General features: G+C 40.7%; 2 protein-coding genes across 25 annotated transcripts in view; one reads left to right on the plus strand and one right to left on the minus strand.

The window, feature by feature from the left end:
- NEK1 (NIMA related kinase 1) overlaps positions 1-1,741 on the minus strand; it is a 45,359-nt gene extending 43,618 nt beyond the window's left edge. For 11 of the 22 annotated variants that reach the window (XM_058420577.1, XM_058420574.1, XM_058420571.1 and 8 more), the window contains exons 1-2: positions 1,723-1,740; positions 638-816 (exon numbers count right to left, since the gene is read on the minus strand). The gene's annotated coding sequence lies outside the window, so the exon portion shown is untranslated. Of the gene's footprint in view, positions 1-288; positions 348-637; positions 817-982; positions 1,081-1,121; positions 1,159-1,190; positions 1,289-1,330; positions 1,349-1,722 lie in introns of those variants that run through there. The other 11 variants (XM_040064327.1, XM_040064324.1, XM_040064316.1 and 8 more) reach the window with 6 other exon arrangements.
- Positions 1,396-22,098, plus strand: part of CLCN3 (chloride voltage-gated channel 3) — a 62,240-nt gene continuing 41,537 nt past the window's right edge. For 2 of the 3 annotated variants that reach the window (XM_040064331.1, XM_040064334.1), the window contains exons 1-2: positions 1,396-1,513; positions 11,747-11,922. In XM_040064331.1, coding sequence (XP_039920265.1) covers positions 11,763-11,922 — 160 coding nt within the window. In that variant the 5' untranslated portion in view covers positions 1,396-1,513; positions 11,747-11,762. Of the gene's footprint in view, positions 1,514-11,319; positions 11,536-11,746; positions 11,923-22,098 lie in introns of those variants that run through there. The other variant, XM_040064332.2, reaches the window with a different exon arrangement.

The following is a 22,098-nucleotide window of genomic DNA, read 5'->3' on the forward strand; positions in this document are numbered from 1 at the left end:
GCGCAGGGCCGGGCCAGGGCCGCGCGTACGGGGAGGGACAGGGCAGGACACGGCACGGCAGGGGCCGAACTGGGCCGCGCTCCGCAAGCGGGCCCCGCCAGGCCGCCGCCCCCGCACAGCCAGAGCAAGCTCTGCACCGGGGCGAGAGGGGCGGCCGGGAACCCCCAGCCCCAGGGTGACTGAGAGAGATCCGGGCTATCAGCCCGGCTCCCAGAAGGGCGGCTCCGCCCGCCCCGTCCCCACCCCGCCTCAGCTTCCCCCGCCCGCCCCGTCCCCACCCCGCCATACCTGCCCGCCGCGGCCACGGCCGCCCAACCTGGCCTCGCGCCCAGCAGGGCCCCGCCCCCTCCGCCCCTACCGGCGGCCCCGCCCCGAGGCTCGGCTCCCATTGGGCGAGCCCGCAACAGGGCGGGGCCGCGGCCCTGCCCGCCCGCCCTGTCCGCGTTAGCGGCGCTTCACCCTGGTAACGCGCGGCCGGCGTCACGTGACGGGCGGGGCGCGCGCCAGGCGCGGCGCTTCGGGGGAAGCCCCCCAAAGAGCTACAGCTGTGTGAGCGACGGCCCGCAGCAGCGCACGGCCCCGCACCCGCCGGGTTCCTAGGGGAAGCGTGCCCCCGCGGGCTGAGCGCAGCGCTTACCGGGGAGCGTCGGGCTGCACCTGTGGCTCCTCCGTTCCCCACTCCAAAACGCGCCTTAACGGCACCTATGGGCAAAAAGCCTCGTGATTCGCAACGCGCTTTCTCAGTCCGAGTGCCACAGGGCACGGCGTCCTCCGGGCTTGATAGCCTTGCGTACAAAAGAACCAGCGGGCATTTTCCTAAGGGGAAGAAAAAAAAAAAAAAAAAATCACTCCTTGACTTGACACGTTTTGGTGTAACTTTCATTCGCTGTGTATTAAGTGAACCCCACACTGGCCTCGGCATCTCGGCTGGCAGTACCCAAGAATTCTGTGCTCAAGCCCGACCTCAGCTTAAGGGGTTTACCTGCATTTTCTCTGCAGAGAAAATAAAGGTAAAACCCTTAAGCTCTCGGGGCCTCCGCAGCGCCTGGAATTTAGAGGCGGCGTAGTTCAGCCCAAAGCCGAACGCCGCAATGTACCCAGCATCTCTCTGCCGCCTTTACCCGGGAAACCACCTCCCGCCCGCTCTGAAGCGCGGGACGGTCCTGCCTCCCCCTGGGCCCTGAACCCACCCTCGCAGCGAGGGAGCCCGGCACGGGCCCCTCCCGGGCCTCCGGGAAGCCGCGCCCCTCCGCGGGAGGGCGGGAGCGAGGGCCGGACCCGCGCCGGGCGGACCGCGGGAAGCAGAATCAGCCGTGACGGCGATGCTGACCCCGGCGGCCCTCCGAGCGCCGATTCTGCGCGGTGGGAATCCCCGCCCTCCCCGGGCCGAGGGGGCGGTGCCGGGCGGCGGAGCGGCCGCGGGTCCGGGGGCTGCGCCCGTGTCCCGCTGGCGCTCGGAGGGAGGATGAGCCAGCGCCTCCCCGGGGATCAGCGGGCGGCACCGCCCGCGCAGGTACGGGCGGGGCGAGCTGGGGCGGGGCAGGCTCGGGTTCCGCCGCGGCCCAGGGACACGGCACGGGAGCGGGGCCGAGGCGGCGGGAGGAGGGGAGCGGGCAGCTCCCGCCCGCCGAGCGGCAGCTGCGCCCCGCCAGGGAGGCGGCTCCGGCCGGCCGGCCGGGGGCGGGAAGGGACGGACGTGGTGGCTCCGTGAGGAGCCCTCACCTCGTCCCTGCGCCTCCCCCGAAAGGCCGGGATGAGGGGGGAATGCCCCGCGCGTTTACACAGCGTAAGCACAGCGTGTTTGTACCCTGTCACCCCATCCCGTCCGGGCAGCGCTTGTGCGCGCACGGGAAGCGGGGGCTCTGCGGCTGGGAATGTCCAGGGTCTCCTCCCCACGTAACCAGAGCTGGAAGGATGATTCCGCATGAGTTGCTCGCTTTATGTTGGCTCACGGCTTTGGCTAGTAGGGCCCCTCTTAGACAAGGGAGAGAGGTAATGGGCTCTTGTTGAAGCCTTATAATTAAATGGGCGTGCAGGTCAGCGAGGTTAAAACTGAATGTTAACTGCGTTCTTTCATATTATCTTCCCTGCTTGTCCAAAATTCTTCCCTTCTCTAGCCAAACCCGTGGAAATGGCAGCCAAACAAGTGTGTATCAATTCGCACTTAAAATGAATGGTTATGAATGTGTCAGTGGAAAATCGTGTGCTGATAGTGAACTGCGTTCAGTGTAGTGTAGTAAATTTGCTGTGTCACACTTTAAAGTACTAAACTAAGTAAAATGTGACCTTACAACCAAATTTAATATGCTTCTGGGGCTAACCTATGTTAGAATATATGCTTAAATATTTTTGACAACATACTGGTAAATGATAGTTATTTGAATGTGAGGACTTGCACCTCATTTTTGATGTTGTGGGACCTCTGAAGTTTCTGGTGCAGAGTTTGTGGAAGAAATTGTCAGGTGAATGGGTGCCTTTTGCCTTTAGATGGTTTTCTTTTTGGTGGACCTGTGAAGGGGTTTATTTTCAGTATCCCTTAGCAACAGAGATACTTCTTTGCAGATACAGCTATTTGAATAAAGTATGTGTTGGTATGACAGATTTGAAAGCAGATAGTCATCAAAACTGTTTCTCTATTTAAAGAAATGTCAATATGCTGTAATGTAAAATTTAAAAAATATATTTGTGCATTATAGGAAACATACCTTTGTGAAGCATAATAAAAGAGAACTCACCAGCTGTCACTATCAGTTTTGTCAGGATAAGTCTTTCACTGAGTAACTGTCAAATACTGAAAATTCAATGTCTTGTCTCTTTGGCTGGTAAGCAGATGTAAACTTGCTGCAAAGTTGTCAGAGTGGGAAGGAGTTCTGCTCTGGGCAAACTACAGGTAGCTTGAAACTCACAGCTTGAAACACAATGACTCTGCATCTCTCTGCAACACATGTGAAAACAATTTACATGGTATTCAGAAAAATGGAGACTCTGTCTTGTTTGTTTTTGTTTAGTATTGGCATGTGATATGTCAGTCCTAAAAATTCTTTGCCTGATAATGGTAGATGTCATACGCAATGTGTATTGTAATGCTTCTAGAAACATGTTGTACTTGTTGTATTCCAAGGTTTTCTTTGCCCAAATTTTTACAGTGCCCTCTTTAAATGGTTTATCATTCCACTGTTCTCTCTGTGGTGTGTACTTGCAAGTTAAAGTAATCTGGGGTAAAATTCCCCTCCTCCCTCTCCTCCCCTTTTAATAAGAACAAGCCTGTCCAAACTCTTGACCAGGAAAGGCACTTGAAGCTGTTGGCCTTTGCTCTTTGTGACTGCGTTGCTCTGAACCACTTTATTTCATGAATTTGTCAGTGTTTTTCTCATGGCCCTGTTTATACTTCCCCTTTTGCACACCAAACATTTGTAGCAAATTGATGTTTGAATAACCTGCAAGTGAAAACCCACTGTGCTGGTTGCTCTATGAGCAGGTGGGTCTGGCTGTGTAATACATGTTCTCCTTCCACTGAATATAAAATTCGGCTTTTCTCCCACACCCCCCTCGCCCTCCACTTTGCTTTGGGGTCTCTGTGTATGTGTCTTAACCTTGAACAGCAGAGTTGCATTCCTTGAGTGTAAATGCTAGAGCCAGGACAACTGTTCCAAGTTTACAACCATTGCCAAAAGGCGTTCTAGGAACATTGAGATAGTTTTTTCCTGCTCTTACTTAGCTGACTTCATATGCATGGGAATAGGTGTAACTGTGCAGATTAAGTTTTCAGGGTAAAGTCTTATAATAATTTGGCAGTGGGGATATTTTTAACTTGGTTATAAATAAATTAAAAAAAAAAAAAAAAAAAAAAAAAAAACCACAAAAAAACCAAGTAGAATAGAAGCTCTACTGCTGAAGAGATTTGTGCCAGAAATGATAGTGCCAGTTTGATTTAATTTCCTAATTCAGACTATTTTGCATGTTCCTAAACGTCTTGCTTTGGCACCTTGACAGCAGCAGTAACCCAATAAACTCCAAAGGTTGTCAGCAGTGGCAGTGATAATGTACATGGAACTGCTTTTGTACTCTCCCTGCTCATCTTCCCAGAACTAAGATTTCAGCTTAATGCCTGTGAGCAAGTTCCCGTTTCTGTCCTCCTTGTTTCGGTTGTTCCCTTGTGTCATAACCTTGAAGTGCAGGTTCTGTGTTGTCTGACTTGCTAAAGCTGTTCGGGTGTCAGGTCAGCTTTTTACCTGTGCTTGTGAATGAGGAGGCTCTGCAGTACAGTGCTTCGTGCTTGACTATATGCCACGCTTTGGAAACTGCTGGAGATGCTCAGAACAGTAGAAAGTTGACAGTTACGAAGTTTTAGAGTTGTATAACTTGAAACTTGTTTTTGGATTTTGGAAGCCTTTATAAAATAATCTGAGAGAATAAAGTCTAGACAAAAAGATGCTCATTTAAATTGTTTAGGATGAGAGGGTTGTAAAACAGATAATTTTTTTTTTCTGCTGGGAAATGTGCTCTGCTTTAAAAAAACAGAGGAACTGAAAAATGTGAATTGTTGAGATAGTAATTATACTTAATGAACTGGTATTTTTTATTACTGGAGAAGGGAGTTGATGAAGTAATGCATAGGCTTCATGTGTAATAGAAAGATTCTGGACAAAGCTGTTAAAATGGTTACAAATCTGTTTACATCTGGAGTACCCTTTTTAGTTTGTATTATGTAATAAGTAGTCTTGAGTGTATATTCCTGGAAATGAATGTAAAGAACAGAATTTATAACTTCATAGTGACTCCAAGCAGTTATTTTTAATAACTTGCAGAGAGTCTAGTCAGGTATTTTCTCCTTGAACTTTCTAGGCATTCAGCTGTTTTGCTTGTTAAGCATTTTCCTTTGGCTTTCTAGTTACAGGTGTAGACTGTGCTTACTTTGTGAGGCTAGAGAGGACTAGTAAATAAAAAAGTGAATTAAGCTTGGTCCTGAAGCACAGACCCTTTGATTAAAATAACCTTTGCTGTTATTTTTTTCTCCTTATTTTTGATATATTTTGATAAATTCCTCTAAAAAGTTCTGAGGAGATGAAGTACTCAAATATGTATTTTGCGTGTTCATACTGCACTAACAAAGAAATGTTTCCTAATTGAAATAGTAAAAATGGCATTTCGCTTCAGTACTTTGTACTGGATAGATAGTATAGATAGAGCTACTGGGGTGATTTAATATTTTGACATCCTGCCAGTGTAAATTTAAGTACTTGTGTTCCTGAAAGATAAGTTTGTTTTTGAATTCCTTCCACTTTTATCTTCAAATTAGTGTTCTCTGCCAGATTTCTTGGATTTTGATGTGTTATCTGCAATTTTTGATCTACTGCAGCTTTTCCCCTTGAGTTTTCCATTTTTGATTTGTCTCATGTATATGTTGGGAAAAAAATTCAGTTCTCCATATGCTTCCAAACACATTAATTTTCTGATTTTGAAAAGTGAATCTACAAATTTCCAGAGTATATCTAGGAAAGAAAACTGAAAATTCCTTTAATTGTTATTTGACTTTTTGCTTCTTGTCTTGCAGACAACTTTAAATTATTTTTAGTCCTATGGACTTAGTTAACAGTTTTCTTCTGTTTTGTGCTGAAATGTGAATATGCTTTTAACTTAGGCAGTAAAGCTTCTAAGACACCTGAGGAGACCTAACAATCTGGGCACTAAGTATTTATGTCATTACCACAGTTAGAAAAATCTCAGTGTTTATTCTAACAAATTTTAAAGAATGTTGGGTTTTTGTTGTTGTTGTTGGGTTTTTTTCCTTTGGGTAGGGAGAGGATGAATTATTTTTACTAAATTTGATCTATGAACTCAGTGAACTGACCTCATCTCTGTGGTTATATAACATATTTAAGATAACACCTTCTTTGCAGTCTGTTAGCTAGAAGCCTTTTAGTAAACTATAGGTTTGTGGGGTTTTGTTTTGGGGTTTGTGTTTTTTGTTTTTTTTTTTTTTTGGTAATATTAAAAATCTCACATTAATTCAATTTCTTCTTCATAAGATACCCACCATGAGTCTTCCTTTCAACATGATACCACTATTGAACAGTAAATTTCCCTCTAGACTCTCCTGCCAGAAACTTGTTTACCACTTGTAGACCCTGATGAAAAACACGTAATTTTGGGAGCTAGCCTTGGCAATATTTCAACTAGGTTTTACATCTGGAGAGAAGAATCTTTAAGTGAGGGGAACTTGCTGTGCATTCTGAACTGCTAACACACTTGATTTAGTAAATACTTTGCTTTTGGTGCTGTTTGTGCATCTAGGGCTTCACTGCCTTTTGCTTTTTCTTTTTTTAAAATCCTTTTAGAGTATCTATTTTTATTAAAAAGCAGGAACAGGCTGTTAACAGTTTTGTTTTTTAACATCAGAGGTTCATAGGTCTCTCGGAACAGATTAATATATTTATTTCATCATTGAAAATTACCAGAATGGCCACCAGTAATGGTTGGGAGTGCTGGTTTTTTTTTTTAAAAAAAAAAAAAAAAAAAAAAAAAAATGAGGTGGCTTCTGTGTAATCCAGCAAAGGATGTCTGCCATGAGCCAGATCCAGGTGTTGAGCACAGATCAGTCCTTCCTTACCTTGCTGCCTTTAACACTTGCTTGAGAGAATCCAGAGCAAGAAACAGAGCAGGTTTGTTGTCAGGGCTCCTGGCCTTGAAGTTTAAATAGCTGTGTCTACTGCACCTGTCAGTTTATCACTCTGCTACTGTGATGTACCTCCCTTGAGGAGAAGGAAGCACTCAAGGTTCATAAGTGCTTGTAGTCAAAAGGAACAACAAAAGTCAGAGGATCTGCAAACAATCAGAAAGGTTTGTTAGTGCACTATGCACATGGCGTGAAAGCTGCTCTCTTAGTCTGTCATTAGCGCTTGGCAGTGGGTTTGGATAAAGGGATAGGGTGAAAGGGAAGAGAGGAAAAGAGATCACTAGCCCTGGTTCCAGCATCGTTCCAGCTGATGAGATGTCCAGGGTCCTGGGGGCACTCCTGGGCTTGCTGGGGGTACTTTTTAATATATAGGTTCCCTCAGCAGGAAGGCAGGTTTCTTGTTCTCTGTGCGAGTTACCCATCGTGCGCAGTCCATTCTCTCAGACCTTTCTGGAAATGGGCTGGAGAGCTTCAGGGGTCTTGATAGTCTTGATGCCCCTCTGCAGTCCAGGCCTCGTTCCTGTGCTTCCTCCGTAGTGTGCTGTGCTTGGTTCTGGGAACTAGACCAAAGATGTTTGTCCTGGAGGAGTGCTGCCCTGCCTCTGCATGGCCCCTTCTCCAGCCGCATCTTGTTCTTTCTCATGTTAGCACCAACAACCATCTGTTGTTACCAGCAATCCTTGGTTGGCTCCGCAGCCCTGCAGCTCGCACTGTGTGAGACATACACGTCAGCCCCTCATCTTCTGGGATTCTACAGCTGCACATACCGACGGGAGTGCCCAGCCTTTTTTTGTGTCTGGTCACCAAAGTCTTGTCACTTCTAGCGCAGTACAAAAACATGTTCCTGTTTGGCTGGTGTTTTCTTCACTTCTTTGAAGCTGGGAAATTGTTAGGGAGAGTAAGGATCAGGAACCACCAGGGGTCCCCACAAGATTTCACAAGTAGTGGTCCTGTGCCTGTGCTGTGCTTTGGAGAGCTCTAGAGGATTTTTTCCTTGATCTCAGGGGCTTTAGTATGTGTTTAAAGAAATTTTAATTCAGACCTTAAAAGGTAGCTGCTGTTATTGAGAAGGTGCTTGGAGTCAGACTTAGGATAGTGGTGCTTTTTCGCATTCCAATTTGACAATCCTGAATTATATTGAACTTGAATGAAATTGTCTGAAAGATTCTCAACTCTGGTGTGACTCTGAACTTAGGAATCTGTGCACATAGTAGGGTGCTGAGTGCATTTCTCTGAGAAGTTGAAGGAAAGTAGTATGATTAACGAGATTTCTGGTCATTCTGGTGATGTGTAAAAGCTCTGCTCTATTGTATAACCCTCAGATGACTTCAACACAAGTCCACATTAAAAAGGAGCAAAGGCCTTTAAAAACTGGTAAGAGACACTGTTGCAGTGTCTTATCATCAAACAGAAAATGAGAAACATGACCCAAGACTCAACAGACAGAAGTTACATTGTCTGCAATGGGAACTGCAGTCATAGTTCCTGCCCTTCTGAAGAGGAGTATGGCTTTTACCTTTTAGTTTTCTTAACACGTTGCAATGTTATTTCTCATTTGAATATGATCGCAGAAGGAATACCAGAGACTTTTTATTTTTGCGAAGGGAACTCTTCATCTTTTCTTTCCTGGACTGAATATTTGCAGCTATGGGTACTGACCCATTAATTTAGAAATTAGTACTGTATCCTACATGTATTTTAGACTTGCTCCAAAGCAGCAGCCATGGACACAGTTGTTAACCGTGATTTGACTAAGGAGCAGTACCTGCCTGTGAAGCTAAAGCTTTTGAGTCATACTTGATTTTTTTTCCGCTTAGTTCAGGTTCATGCTAAGGAATAATATTGTTAGCTTTTCTTTTTCTTTTTTTTTTTTTTTCCCTCTCCTTTTTAAACTGTTGCCTGAAAAACCCTCCAAGACTTTGCCACTGATGGAGCTGCTTGTTACTCTACCTGTGTGGGAGAGGACCCTTCAACTCTGATGGCAGAGTTTTTTCTAATGTCTCAATAAATGCAGTTAGTTTTGTAAGTTTAAATTGAAGTTTTCAGATAATTCAGCCAGTTTGGTTGAATGCTATTAAAGTATTCACATTAGTAATTTGGTGAATGTGAAATGCCATTAAAAAGTATTCTCATTAGTGACTGGGTGTGAAAGAAGCAGTGCCTTCCATCAGGCAGGCTGATTTGGGTCAATGGGTATAATTCCTCAGCTGTCACAACTATGGGGAGCCATCATCTTTCTGGTTATGACATTTTAGGGAGTGGAGAAGCTGTGGTTTTGAATACTTTGTACAAACTAAATGCCCTTAATGTTTGGCATCATATGACCAGAAGCATGAGTTCGGTATTAATCCGGTTATTAGGCTCTCGGGTTTTAGTTGGCTTTTTGTTGGCTTCCTTTTTTTTTTTTAAAAAAAAAAAAAAAAAAAACCCTGAGGAGATAAAAAGTACTCTTAACTAAGATTGTAAAGATTCAGTAGAATGTAAATATGAATACTGAGAGGTTTTGTTGCAGTTTTAAAGCTAAGACTGTGCTTTGCAAGTATTGTCTTTTCCTGTGGTTTTGTCTATGTGGTTCTGTTCATATTTGAGTATGTCTCTTGCCTCCACGAGTGTCGGTTTTATTTTGGAAGCAGCTGTGAATGAAACTAACCTAAGCTTTACTTATGGATATTTTTAGAAACCGACTTTTTATCTTCTATTCCAAGACAGTCTAGGAGTCTACTACATAAACACAAAAGTTTTTTTTGATTTTTAAACTCAAATAGCTTCAGTTAAGTGGCAGTGCTTTTTCATAACTTTGTTTTCCAAAGATGACCTAAAAATTGACCAAGATTCTTTCCTGAGGATGACAGGTTGGGGTTGGAAGGGACCTTAAAGGTCATTTAGTCGCAAGCCTCCTGCCTTGGGCAGGGACACCTTCTGCTGGACAGGCTGCCCAAAGCCCCGTCCAGCCTGGCCTTCAACACTTCCCCGAACAGGGCATCCGCAGTTTCTCCGGGCAAGCAGTCCCAGTGCATCACCACCCTCACAGCAAAGAAAAAGAGGTTTTGATGGGGTTTTTTTGGTTTTTTTTTTTTTTTTTTTTTTTTTTTTTTTTTTTTTTTTTTTTTTTAAGTGCTACAGAGAATGATCTACAGAATGTATTTCTGTAGAGGTTAGCATAAGCATTCCTTAAAATTTAAGTTTGAATTATAGAGTTACCTTTAAGATTTTTTCGTGGTTGAAGCTGAATTTGAAGCGTTAAGATCTTTTTTGTGCCTTTTTTTTTTTTGCGAAGAAATAATCTGCCAGTGGTCTAAAAAATACAGTGATAAGTTCCTCACAATTCATTCGCCCATTTCCAAAGCTGGAGTTTGGAAGATGAGTAATGTTCTCGTCCTGCTTAAATATTTTCATGTCACAGACAGAATAAATAAATGAAAGGTAGACATGCTGAATCTGTGGTGAAAATAGAAATGTAATTTTCATGCTGGTGAGACGAAGAGAAAGAGGGGCCACAACATGGCCTTTGTTTTAGGACTGTTGTAAAATTCTTGAAATTTCTGAGTTTAAAATTTCTTTCTGAAGGAAAGGTTTATTTAAAAACTAAAAAATATGCAGGATTTTAAATTAATTTGATATGGTAGGTTTAGAATTTGATGATAAAAGCTTAATTCTGCTTTGATCTTTTGGGCAGATGTTCTGGCATAGACTCCCATACATATATGGATACATGTTAAAATTTTAATTTAAGAATGGGTGTGGGAAGTGTTGCTGTCATACTGTTTGTCTGCTCTTAAAATATGCAGTAGTTGGATACGTAAAAAAAAGATTTTTTTTTTATATATATATATATATTATGCCTGACTATTTTATAACAAATAGTTATAAACAAACCTTTGAAAGTTCTTAACAGTTAAACCATTTTAAATTCTGTATTATTTTCAAAAATTTTCAGCAAATTACTCTTTGATTCCTGTCGCCGCATTTTCTCTACTGTAGAGGATATTCTTTTGTATAAAGCTTGTATTGATAATTTTAATTCCATCTCCTTTTGCTTGATAGGTGCATAGCATTCTCATTAAGTGCTGTACTCAAGTAGGGTTTCTTGGAAGATATATGAGAGTTAGGGGACAGATCACTGCCTTTTAGCTTAGTTTTTAGTACTGAACAGAAAAATTGAATTTTACACTGATTTTTTTAATCAGGATTCTTAGTTTGAAAAAGAGTTTGAAGAGCTTGTTAAGACCGATCGTGGGTTTTTTGTGTTCATTGTGTTTGTTGGATTGTTTGTTGTTTTGTTGGGGTTTTTTAGTTGTTTTTGACTTCAAACTATTTAAAGCAAATTTGTAATCTGGAATCTGGAAGAGTACTTTAAAATTTTCACTCTACCCCCTTCTGGGGAAATGACAACCCTTAGATGCCTTTATTTTTTTCCTGCCACCCCTTTGAGATGGTGATACAGACATTTTTTAAATTGAGTTGCAGAAAAGTTTTTCTGTGGGATAACAGAGCACAATCTGGAGATTTACCGATTTGCTTGGATCAGCTGTCAGCAAATGTCTTGTAAATCTGGGTTTTTACTGGCCATTTTTTGTCTTTTCCCTAGACATGTCTCTGCACTGGCAGTGGTTCCCTCAGCTGACTCGCTTCTCTGCTTGACCTTTTAATTGTAGAGCTTGAAAGAGAAGCAGGATGTCTGACGTTGGACGGCAGAAAACGGCACAGCCTTACGTGGTTTTTCTGCTGTTAACATAGCTGTTTGTCCACTGTTCTTCTTTACCAATGTACTTCCTGCCTGCACTGTATTTCATTAGATTTTCCACAAGATATTATGCCCGTGTGCTCATTACTTTCTTTGCTGTCTCTGGTCGTAACAGGTAAGATATCCTGCTTTAGCTCTCTGTTCTTGAGTTTGGTTATATTTGTTCTGTATTGCTGCTACCTTTTTGTAACTTGTAGCATTGTCACCATAAAAAGTTTTCTCCGAAGCTCGAAATACTCTTGTTTTATTTTGATACAAGTTTCTTAGTGTTTTTTGAATATGCAAATAGGGAATAACTTCTTTTTTTATATGTGTTATACGTACAGGTTGTAAAGCAGCTAAATGGAGTCTGAGCAGCTGTTTCATAGAGGCTACTATCGAAACAGTTACAACAGCATAACTAGTGCAAGCAGCGATGAGGAGCTTTTAGATGGAGCAGGAGTAATTATGGATTTTCAGACCTCTGAAGATGACAATCTCTTGGATGGTGATGCATCCATTGGTAAGTTAATTTCTGCTTAAAAGTTTCTCTGGGTTGTATTTTTCTGTGTTGTGGGGATTTTTTTGTTGGTTTTTATTTTGTTTTGATTTTATATGACCAAATCTGATCCTTTTCTGTTGAGTTAATCTTTCCTTCAGAGAGAGGCTTTAAACCTGAAAGGGGTTGAACGTTCTTCTGTGTGCTTTTCTAACAATTACATTGTGTGGGATGACATCTGATACAAGGCAGATATTAACATGCTGCTGATGTAAAACTTGCTGTCAAGTAGAAGGATGGCTATTCTGCAGCTACCTGGTCTTTCTTCTCTGCAGTGGGATTTTGGAAGTCTCAATGTCTCCAATATTTCTTTGATGCACAAATTAACAGGCTGTTTTAATCATTACTTCTAAAGATAAATCTGTTTTGCTTCGTTTAGCTTCATCTCTGTAAAACAGAGGCAAAAGCCAAAAGCAGAGGTGTTGTTAGAAGCAACAGAAGGCACAATATGAGCTGAATTTTTGACTAGATAAAAAGTTGCAAAGAAAACTTTCTACTGTGAACGCTGTAAAAGCACTGAAATAATACAAAGAAGAAAGAACTGGGAAGCTTTTTTTTGGTGTAAGAAAACAGTTAATGTAGTGAAAGTATTAGCATTCATTTAGCTATAGTCAAAGAGGTAAACTGAAGGAGGGAAAGAAAGTAATTTCTGTTAAAGATACTAAACTTGGTTAAATGTATACTCTGGTCACTTCCTCTAACTTTGTTTAAAATCAAACTCTGCTTCCTGGATTTTTTTCTTTTTTAACTGCCTTTTCCCCTTTTCTTCTCCCATTAGCAATTAGAGTTGTTTTCCTCCCCTGCAGTGTCTCTTCCTCCGTATGTTTTCCCTTTGCTGCACTTAGCACTTGAAAGTTGGCACTGTACTGGTGGCTGTGCCATATCATAAGCATCCTTCTCACCTGTATTCCTTTTAATTAGGTATGTCTTGAATGTGCAGTTGTTTAACTTGCATACCAATACAGCTATCAAAAGCCAGCACACCTTCAGTCCTGTTCCTTCTGGCACATTACTTGGAGAGCACCAGCATGCTTAAGTCTAGTGCTGAAGAGTTGGGAATTATGAGGTGGACAGCTGGCTTCTGTATATAATTCTTTGCTCTAAGTATCTGGCACTGTTAATAAAGAGAGTGCCTTGTTTGTCTAACATGGTATTTACAACCTGTACTGAAAGTCTGAAGCTCCTCTAGTTATTGTTCATGTAAATAATTTCCATTGCTTCAAGAATGAGGGAGAAATGAGTTTACAGTAGTTTCAGAGTCAGTGTTCTGCCCTTTACTTGTGAAATCAGATCCATAAATTGATTCTAATGAGGGGTTGTTTTCTTTGCATTGTCAAAACCAGTGCTAATTGCTGCATATGCCCGCAGCTCCCATCTTGTTCTAACACTGAAGTAACAAAATGTGGGTTGGTATGTAAATATTAATGTATTTTCTTTCTTGGATCTTTAATTTTTTGCCAATGACTTACGTGCTTGCCCCTGTTCAGGACACCCTGTAAGAGGCAGCAATAGTAATAAGCCCAATTATTTTATTTAAGTGAATGGTGATTTATGGATCTTCATACATGGAAAATGTTTTATTGTATAGCAAATCATATTAAATATCTTAGTAGAAGATCAGAATCTGATGCAAGTTTTCTTTCTAGGGTGATAAGAACATACTTCTAAAAATGTTACACATAAACTTCCATGAAGGAGGTGAACATCTGTGTTTCTCATTCTTTAGGTGTTCAAATAAGTCAGGTGTTTTTTCTTTTGTGTTTTTAATACAGCAAATCACAATGATAAGACAAAAAAGGGCTTTTTTGCGTGTGTCTGTTTTGTAATTCTTTCTCACTCACTTAGCATCATACATCTGGGGTTTTATGTATTATTATTACTATTATTACTATTCTTTAAATGCTCTTATCCTTTAGCTGTGTTTTTGGTCTGTTCAATCTAAGTACAGATGGATTCAGTATGGACAGTATGGAATGCTCCCTACCTCCTGAGGAAGGGCAGGACAATCCCAGTAATTGGAAGATTACATGTTTCTCAGCACTGCAGGCCCTCCAGAGCCTGATGTGAATGCAGAAGCCTCAGGTCTAGCTCTGTGCTTTAGCAGGAGAACCCTGCCAAAATCAGAACCCCTATTTAAAAATGTGGTGTGGTTTAAGTCTGTGGGACTGGAAGGATTTATAAGCCTGGTATCTTAGCAACATTAGCAAAATGGCAATAATGCATTTGTAGTTAAAATTATTGTGGAAATAATGTAGATAAATGGAAAGCTGCATTGCTGCAGAATGTAAGCTTTTAGTACAAATGAGCACAGACGTGAATTTATGCAGTCTGCACAAGTTGCTGTGGACAATAGAGTGCACATCAACATTTTACAGTTTATGTAATAAAATGTAGAACTGCCGATTTTTTTAAAAATGAAGACATGCAGTGAGGAGAAAAGGGAGGGTTAAGAAATAGTCTTTCTTCTTTTTCCAGCTAATGAAAATGGAAACATAAGTTGCACTTATCTAACCAATATGGAATTTCTAAAGTGGTTGTAGTCTTTCCCCCTTGTTCAGAGGGTAGTAAGTTAGCAGAAGTCTGCTTATTTCACTAGGCTTGCTCAGTCCCTTGGTTCTCAGGACAGCAATTCTGTAAAGCTGCACTGTACTGTTATTCACATTACCACTCATACTTAAGTACCTAAGTGAGGTTTAGAAAGCCAGTGAAGCTCTTACACAGTGGTGAATATGCCTTCTGTTGAAAGAATGTGAAAATTGGATGATGTTGGGAAGGAATGCTACCTCATATACTCCTTGTCTTATGTGGGAAATTCCATGATACTATATGGGACTAAACAAATGAACAGTAACTGAAACCAGTAATCAGAAAGTCCTGTCACCTAGACTCTTAGGTTTCTTTGATATTTGGTTGATAGTGTTTTGTCTTTTTAGTGTCATCTTATTTGAAAGGTTGTGGATAGTTCCATGTTGGGTGATCACCATTATCTTAAAACCAGCGCTGTACAATAATCTTGCTTTTCCTAACACCATCTGAAAGCATGTATGTGGCCTGTCCTTTGGTGACTCATATGAGGAAAATACAGAAATTGTGATGATGTAGTGTTGTAAACCAAATATATATATATATATGTATAGTAATTGTATATGTACTATGCCTGTTGTGTTCTCTGGTAGCTGTTTTCTTTGCAAGAATGACTAATTTACAGTGGCAGTTGTTGTGGACAACAAGTAGGTATTATGAAATTGTGAGTTCTTTGAGCGTAGTCTATTTTAACATGCTAAATAATTACATTGCCACGCATATGGATGTCGTCATCGAGATGGCCACAGCACTCAAGGGTGCTTCTTTAAAAACTTCAGAGGGCTTCAAGTATCAGTCCCATGTTATCTAAAAGTCTTTCACACCTTTTCTATGTTGCAGTCCCGTGAGTAGCTCCACACAGCTCTGGATCTTTCTCTCCTTTTACCTTCCTTCTGCATTTAAAGTTCACTCCTTCCTGTCCCTAGCACGGCCGCCTAAGCCTGTCTGTCCCTCACACAACCTCTTGTCCCTTCCTCCTCACAGCACAGCCAACTGACTCCTCTCCCCCTTAATTCACTCTCTTATCACACCCCTAGCTGTAAGGACAAGGCTGTTCCCACTCTTTGATAATTAACTCGGCTGCAATGTATGGGGGGCAAGATTGCCTTTTAGCACTATCTCTGTCTTCCCACATATGGAGGCTTGGATGGCTTGTACCAAAGCCCTGCCTTGAAGGGATGCCGCCTGTCAGCTTTGAACAAAACTTGCTTTTGTTGCTTATCAAAACTTTGTAGCACTGAAGTTAGTGTTTTTCCTTGTTAAAGGGCTGGCTAATGAGTTTGGTGATTTTATACTGAAGCATCTACCTCTTTGTATGGAGGACTTGTCACCAGAGCTCATACAGAGAATGTACATCCATATCTGTGTTTTATTTTTAGACTGTTTGCCCTGCTTCTTGCTAGGTCAATTTAAAGATATTATACTTAACTCTGGAAACTCAGTTCTTTAATAGTGAAGTCATATAAGCTAATATTTACTGGTTTAAATTTTATGGAGCTATACTATTTAGCTTTAAATCTTACACTAGGATAGTTCATTATCATTGTTGGCCATCAGTTTAGCAGAGGGGGAAAAAAGAATTCTTTCTAAACAGAAATAAAATCTCCAGAATGGAAATATATTATTAGATTTATATTATAACTATGGAATGTCATGAGAACATGAAATGTCTACTTTTCTCTCAGCAGTGGTTTACCTTGTCTGCCTCTTAAGTTTGAGAGAATCACAATTCTTGGCTATTAGCTGGGCTTAGAAGGGTGTAACAAGTCTCTTCAAAACATGAGACCTTTTCCTTTTCTGACTCAGGGATAGCCAACCAGCAAGGTAAAACTGAAAGTTCTGCATAATTTTGCTCAGAATGGAGAGCTGTTTATATAAGAAAGGGCTGCATCAGTTATGACTGGTTTTTATTTAAGTGTAGGGCAAGCTCAGTAGGAGGTGATTTTTTTGTTCTGTTGTCAGAGTGCAATTTTTGCAAGAAATCAGATGATTAAACCTTATTTGCAGTAAAAGTGGTTTGCAAACAAATGGCCTCTCGAGGTACTTTGATCTGTCTGTCTATGGGAATCAGAGTCCTGAATGAGCTTGCATCCTTCTCGGTAGCTATAGATGTTCCTGCTTCCGTTGAAGGAGCTTAGTTGCTTATATTGTGAGTTCCGTGTGGAGACCGTTTACAATTTGACATATGGTGTTAACATAGAATTGGCAATACTTAACCTTAGTATGACAACCTGTAAACTGGTAATTCAAAAGCTGCTGCTACAGCCGCTACTCTCCTCCTTGCTACTATCTCACTGGCACTGAAAAAGAAAAGAATGTGCAAGCAGGTCATAGTGTAAAACACTGCATCTCTGCTAAAACCTCCTTAACCATGATTTGGAATCCTTTGCCTAAAGAGAGAGGCCTAAACAATCCATTTTCAGTGCCTTAAATACTGACACTAAAAATCTTGCAATAGTGAACTAATATTATGGCATTATTTGAGGAACAGAATGCGACTTCCAGCAAGTGCAGGAGGTTCAGTATAACCAAGAAGTTTGTACCACAGGGGGGGATAATTTTTCGAGTAAGAGCTAGTTATCTTTTCCAACAGCATGTGAATGTTGTTTCTTATGTATGTGTGTTTCTATTTAGCTATCGCCCTTTATTAATAGAAGGAAGAATACAAAGAAAATAATAAAATGGCTTAGTGTTGTATTCTTTATATGTGGAAATTGCCTTGACGCATTCTTCCTATTGTTCACAGCTGATATGAAGAAGAGTCTTTTGAAGAAGTGATTTTGCACCTTTGGCATTGTTTTTGTTATCCATCCATTCCATCCATGTGTTATAAAACTGACTTGACTGAACAGTCAATATGACAGTTTGACATATCACTTTCCTAAGCTACATACAACTTATTTTCCAAGTTAGCAATATATTTGCATTAAAGAGCTCACTGCCATTCTTAAGTAAGGAGTATATTCACCCCCAAATGATGCCATACAGATTGAAGCATGAGATAACATGACTTGCTGTGATCACAAGAGCAAGCATGAGAGACAGCTAATTTATAGAATGAAATTAAATGAAATTAAATTGTCAATAACTAATTATGATTTACTTTTTTTCTGTTGGATTGTAGTTAGCCTGCAGACTTTTTGCCTGTTTCATACTGCTAATACAGCTACACACAGGATAGCTGACAGTATTAAACCATGATTTCTTCTACTTTTTTATTAGGAATGCATGAAGTTGATTTTGCCCACCTCTCTGGAACAGAAATTGTCATACAATATGTTTGCATAGGTAACTTGACTAATTAATAAGATTCTTCTTTGAGGATTTAAAAATTCTTGTCAACACCCCCTCACTTCCCCCCCGCAACTGACTGGAAGATTCTTAATTTAAGGAAAAAAATGTTTTGTCTTACTTAGGGGTTGTCATTATCGAATGAGTGAATTTCAGTCAGTATCTGCTTATTATGCTAGTGATTTCCTGAACTCTAATGTTTGATTGGATTTTTTTATTGTAGTTATTGTCCAAAATATAAATTCACTTGATATTGTTGTAGTTGAACAGTCTGTAATGGTGTTATAGCGTTACTTCAGGCCATCAGATTATAGATGGATTGGTGTGGCATTAGGCTTTCCGAGGGATGGAAATTACGGCAGTGTGTATGTTTTTAGCAACCAAGTAGCTTCTTGTTCCCTTTAGTGTCTGAAAAGAAATAATTATCATTTCAGTTTCTCATAAATGCCATGGTCAGCTCTTGGAGGACTTGTTTGTCAACCCGCCTAACAGTCCTTGAATGGTCTTACCAGTCCTTCCTGCCAAAGTTTATTTAGCACATGAGCCTGATGCTCTGGAGGAAGATGAATTACAGTACTCATAATCCATTCTTTTCATCTTCCTGATATTATATAAGTTTGTTGGCTTCCTTCTGCAGCTCTCCTGAAGTGCTTAAAGCACATTGGCTTTGTCAACAGATGCTGCTGAGGAAGTTGTTCCCAACTTGACAGCTTGGTGTAGTGTTAGTATGTGTGTGTCCTTCTCCCAGACAAACTGTGTGAATAGTGTAAAGTGAAGGAATGAAAACAGAGGAAGTGTGATGGCATACATGTAGAAAGATGAGTCTGAAATATAAAATAATTCAGTATAAAATCTTTAGGATCTAAATAGTCAATTTTTTCTACAGATTTGATAATGTTTCATTTATTCATTTTAGTTTTGATTTTTTCTCTCAAGTCAGCCAAAGAAGGCAGATAGGACTTTAGCCAGTTTGATGTTGGGCTGTACTCTTGCTTTCTGCCTTTGAGAATATTCTTGGTTACCAGCATTTTAAAGTGAAAGCTTTTCATCTAGTTGGATTAAACAGGAATATTATTCTGAAAGAGGATATCATGATGTCCCTGAAACATGAGAACAGCCATACTGAGTCAAACAACAAATCTACCTAGCTCAGCATCCTGTCTTTGACAGGGATTAAAAGTCAGTGCTTAAGGAAGAGTAAGAACAGGATAAGACATAGGCACCACAGTACCTGTACAGCATATTTTGTCTGACGGCCTCTCTCATCTGAGTGGTGGGTTTTAATTGTAGTCCTTATCAGTGAGTGTAATTTTCTTGAACTGAGCTTTTCTCACAAATGCAATTCTTTAGCACCCAAATCATCCTTTGCAAGCTCTGATAGCTTAGCTACATTTTATGTAAAGCACCACCTTCTTTTCTTTATTTTGAACCTAAATCCAGGTATAAATACTGCTGAGAACAGATATAAGTGCCAGAGTCTTACTTAGGTTAACACTCCATGTGTTAGCGTGGACTGACACGTGGATCTCCTCGTCACTTACTCTTGTATGGTATAAATGCATAAACTCTCTTTTGTGTTTTTTAATTATCATCTACAGTAGTAACTGCAGAAAGTATTTCTGCTGATACAGAAAGTTTTAGAGGGTATTATTAGCTTATTGAAGTGAAACTGCTGTTGATAGGAAAAGGTTTGACATGAAACTAGAACAGGGTGACCTGAAACTAGGATGACTTGATTGTTGTGCCAAATACACAAATACCCTGATAAGCCTATCATGCAGCGGCCATACGTGTGTAGAAACTAACAAGGATTAACACATGAATTACGTGGTGCTGTCACTGTTATTAGAACAGATGGTAAAAAATTTATTTCCATTGCAACTTATTTTTTCTTTTCCTTAGTTATGTCTTTTTCAGGTTGCGGTAGTCTTGTTCAATTGATTTGACCTTGTAGCTATCCCATCCTTTGGATATTCTTCACTGCTCCTTTCTGAACCCTTCCTAATATCTCTAATTTAAGGGAGGGGTCAGAATTTCACACAACATTTGGAGGATGGGCATGTCCTGGAAATGGAGTGAGTTTATTTTGCCCACTACTAAGTACTGAGCCCATAGTTTAATGGAATTCAAATATACCCGGCATAATGTAGTATTAAGTATTAACAACATACAGAATTGCTGTTGACACTATGCTGACAAAGCTTATTTATTTATGAAGAAGATGTAATATTTTCGAAGTTAGAAGGTAAGCCTAATATATATATATATATATATATATATATATATATATATATATGTGTGTGTGTTCTGGTTTAGGAGTATGGTACTCCCCAGTTTAGTTCTCCACCAAGACCTTTGAAACCATACTGCTTGCTCCACCGTTCCCCCCATCCCTGCCACCGCTGTGGGTGGATGGAGAGGAGAATTGGAGGAACAAAAGGCAAAACCCACAGCTTGAGATAAGAACAATTTCATGGAAAAAGCAGTAAGATAAGAAAATGAACAGTAACAGCAACAATAGTAATAACGAATGTGTACAAAAAAAAGAGAATGATTCACATGCAAAAATTCTCACCTCAGAGCCTGACCCGACCAAACCCTGCTGCAGCCATGTCTTCCCAAGTGGAAAGGAGTACCCTTCTTGGGCATTAGAGAGAGTCCCATTTCCCTGCCCTGGCACTGATGTGAGGGGTATGGAATAACAAAGTCTTGGTCACACCCTTCCTGCTGAGCTGGCCAGAACCAGGACAGGTCTGTATCTAGGGAGGAATACGCCTTGGTGCTAGAATTTTTATCCCCTGCAATATGCTTTGAATACCAAGTTGGAAATAGTGGCCAACAGTAAACAACCCTAAAACAGAATAAGGGCAATGGAGCAGATAATGCCTATATCCTTGTATGCATTTAGGTGTGAGGAAAAATGGAACAATCTCCACAGCAGAATTTTGACTAGTCTGAGAAAGGGGGGAAGTGAACTTCAGGGAAGGATGCTGAATCTTCCTGTTGATGCATTGTAACTACAGCTTTAGCAAATTGGAGCGTGAGAAGAAAGCACATATGTTTCACATATGTTTTCACAAAGGTGAAAATGCAGCAGTGCTTTTTTTTTTTTTAGTAAAAGCCTCCCCTGTAAACAAAAAGCATGGAAAAAACACAGAAAGTAGTTAAGAGGCTCTTAGAGAATCAGGGAGCAACTTGTCTGCAGAAAATAGCTTGCTTTTCTTCCAAGTCCTCTTCACGTGATTAATACAGGAAAGTAGATATTTCTAATGTCAGTGTAAAACTGATTAAAAAAAAAAAACAACAAAAAAAAACCCCCACCAAACAATGAAACTCCCCCCCCCAAAAAAAAGCAACAACAACCCCCCTCGAACAAAACAAAACCCCAAAGACCAAAAAAACTGACACACATCTCTCACACGTGGTAGTTATATGTAGTCTGTTGATGTCAAGTGTTTTCTTCCATCCTCATTGGGTTACATGTTAAGTAGTGTTAGGGGCAGGTCCACAAAGAAGTGGAAAGAAAACTGAGATACTAGTCTTGCTTTCAGTGTTTTGGGCCAAGATGTCGAACCAGTCTTTAGGGACCAAAGTTTCTCCCTCCCCCCAGTTTATTTTTGGTCTCAGGTGTTAATGCTGCATCATGATTTTATTATTTCCCCTTTTTTAAGTCTATTTTCTCTTCTGCCCTGAAGTTTTGCATGGCAGTGGGAAACCTTTACTGCTGTTTCCCCGACTGGCAGTGAAGGTTCAACTCCCCTGAGGGGAAGTCAGTCTCAGAATTGATTACACAACATGCTTGTGGCTATATGACCTGTTCTACTGCATTCTGTTTGCTGCTTGGGTTTGACTTCAATTACCACCTTCTGTGTCTGGACAGTGAATAAAAGCACCATTGGAAGTTATATAAAACTGTAGGTGTATAATACAAAAAGCCGTGGTTGGCCAGTAAAAAGTGAGTTTATTAGGTGAGAACCTGAACAAAAGTGTTCTCTGGTGGGTGAAATGAGCATGAACAAAATTAAGTAACAAATTTGTGGGAGACAAGCAATTATGAAAAATGAAACTGTGATTAAGAAGTTTTGTTGGGGTTTTTTTGGTGGTTTTTTTTGTTTGTTTGTTTTTGTGTGTGGGGGGTGGTTTTTTTTGTATAATAAAATGCAGATAGGGAAAAATCTTACTGCCTATTACTGCGGTGCACTTTCTTCTGGGTTTTTTTTACTTCTGTGTTGCTTAAACCCCATCTGCCTTAAACTACTCAACAGC

The sequence above is a fragment of the Hirundo rustica genome, chromosome 5 (assembly GCF_015227805.2).
Source record: "Hirundo rustica isolate bHirRus1 chromosome 5, bHirRus1.pri.v3, whole genome shotgun sequence".
Taxonomy (NCBI): Eukaryota; Metazoa; Chordata; class Aves; order Passeriformes; family Hirundinidae; genus Hirundo; species Hirundo rustica.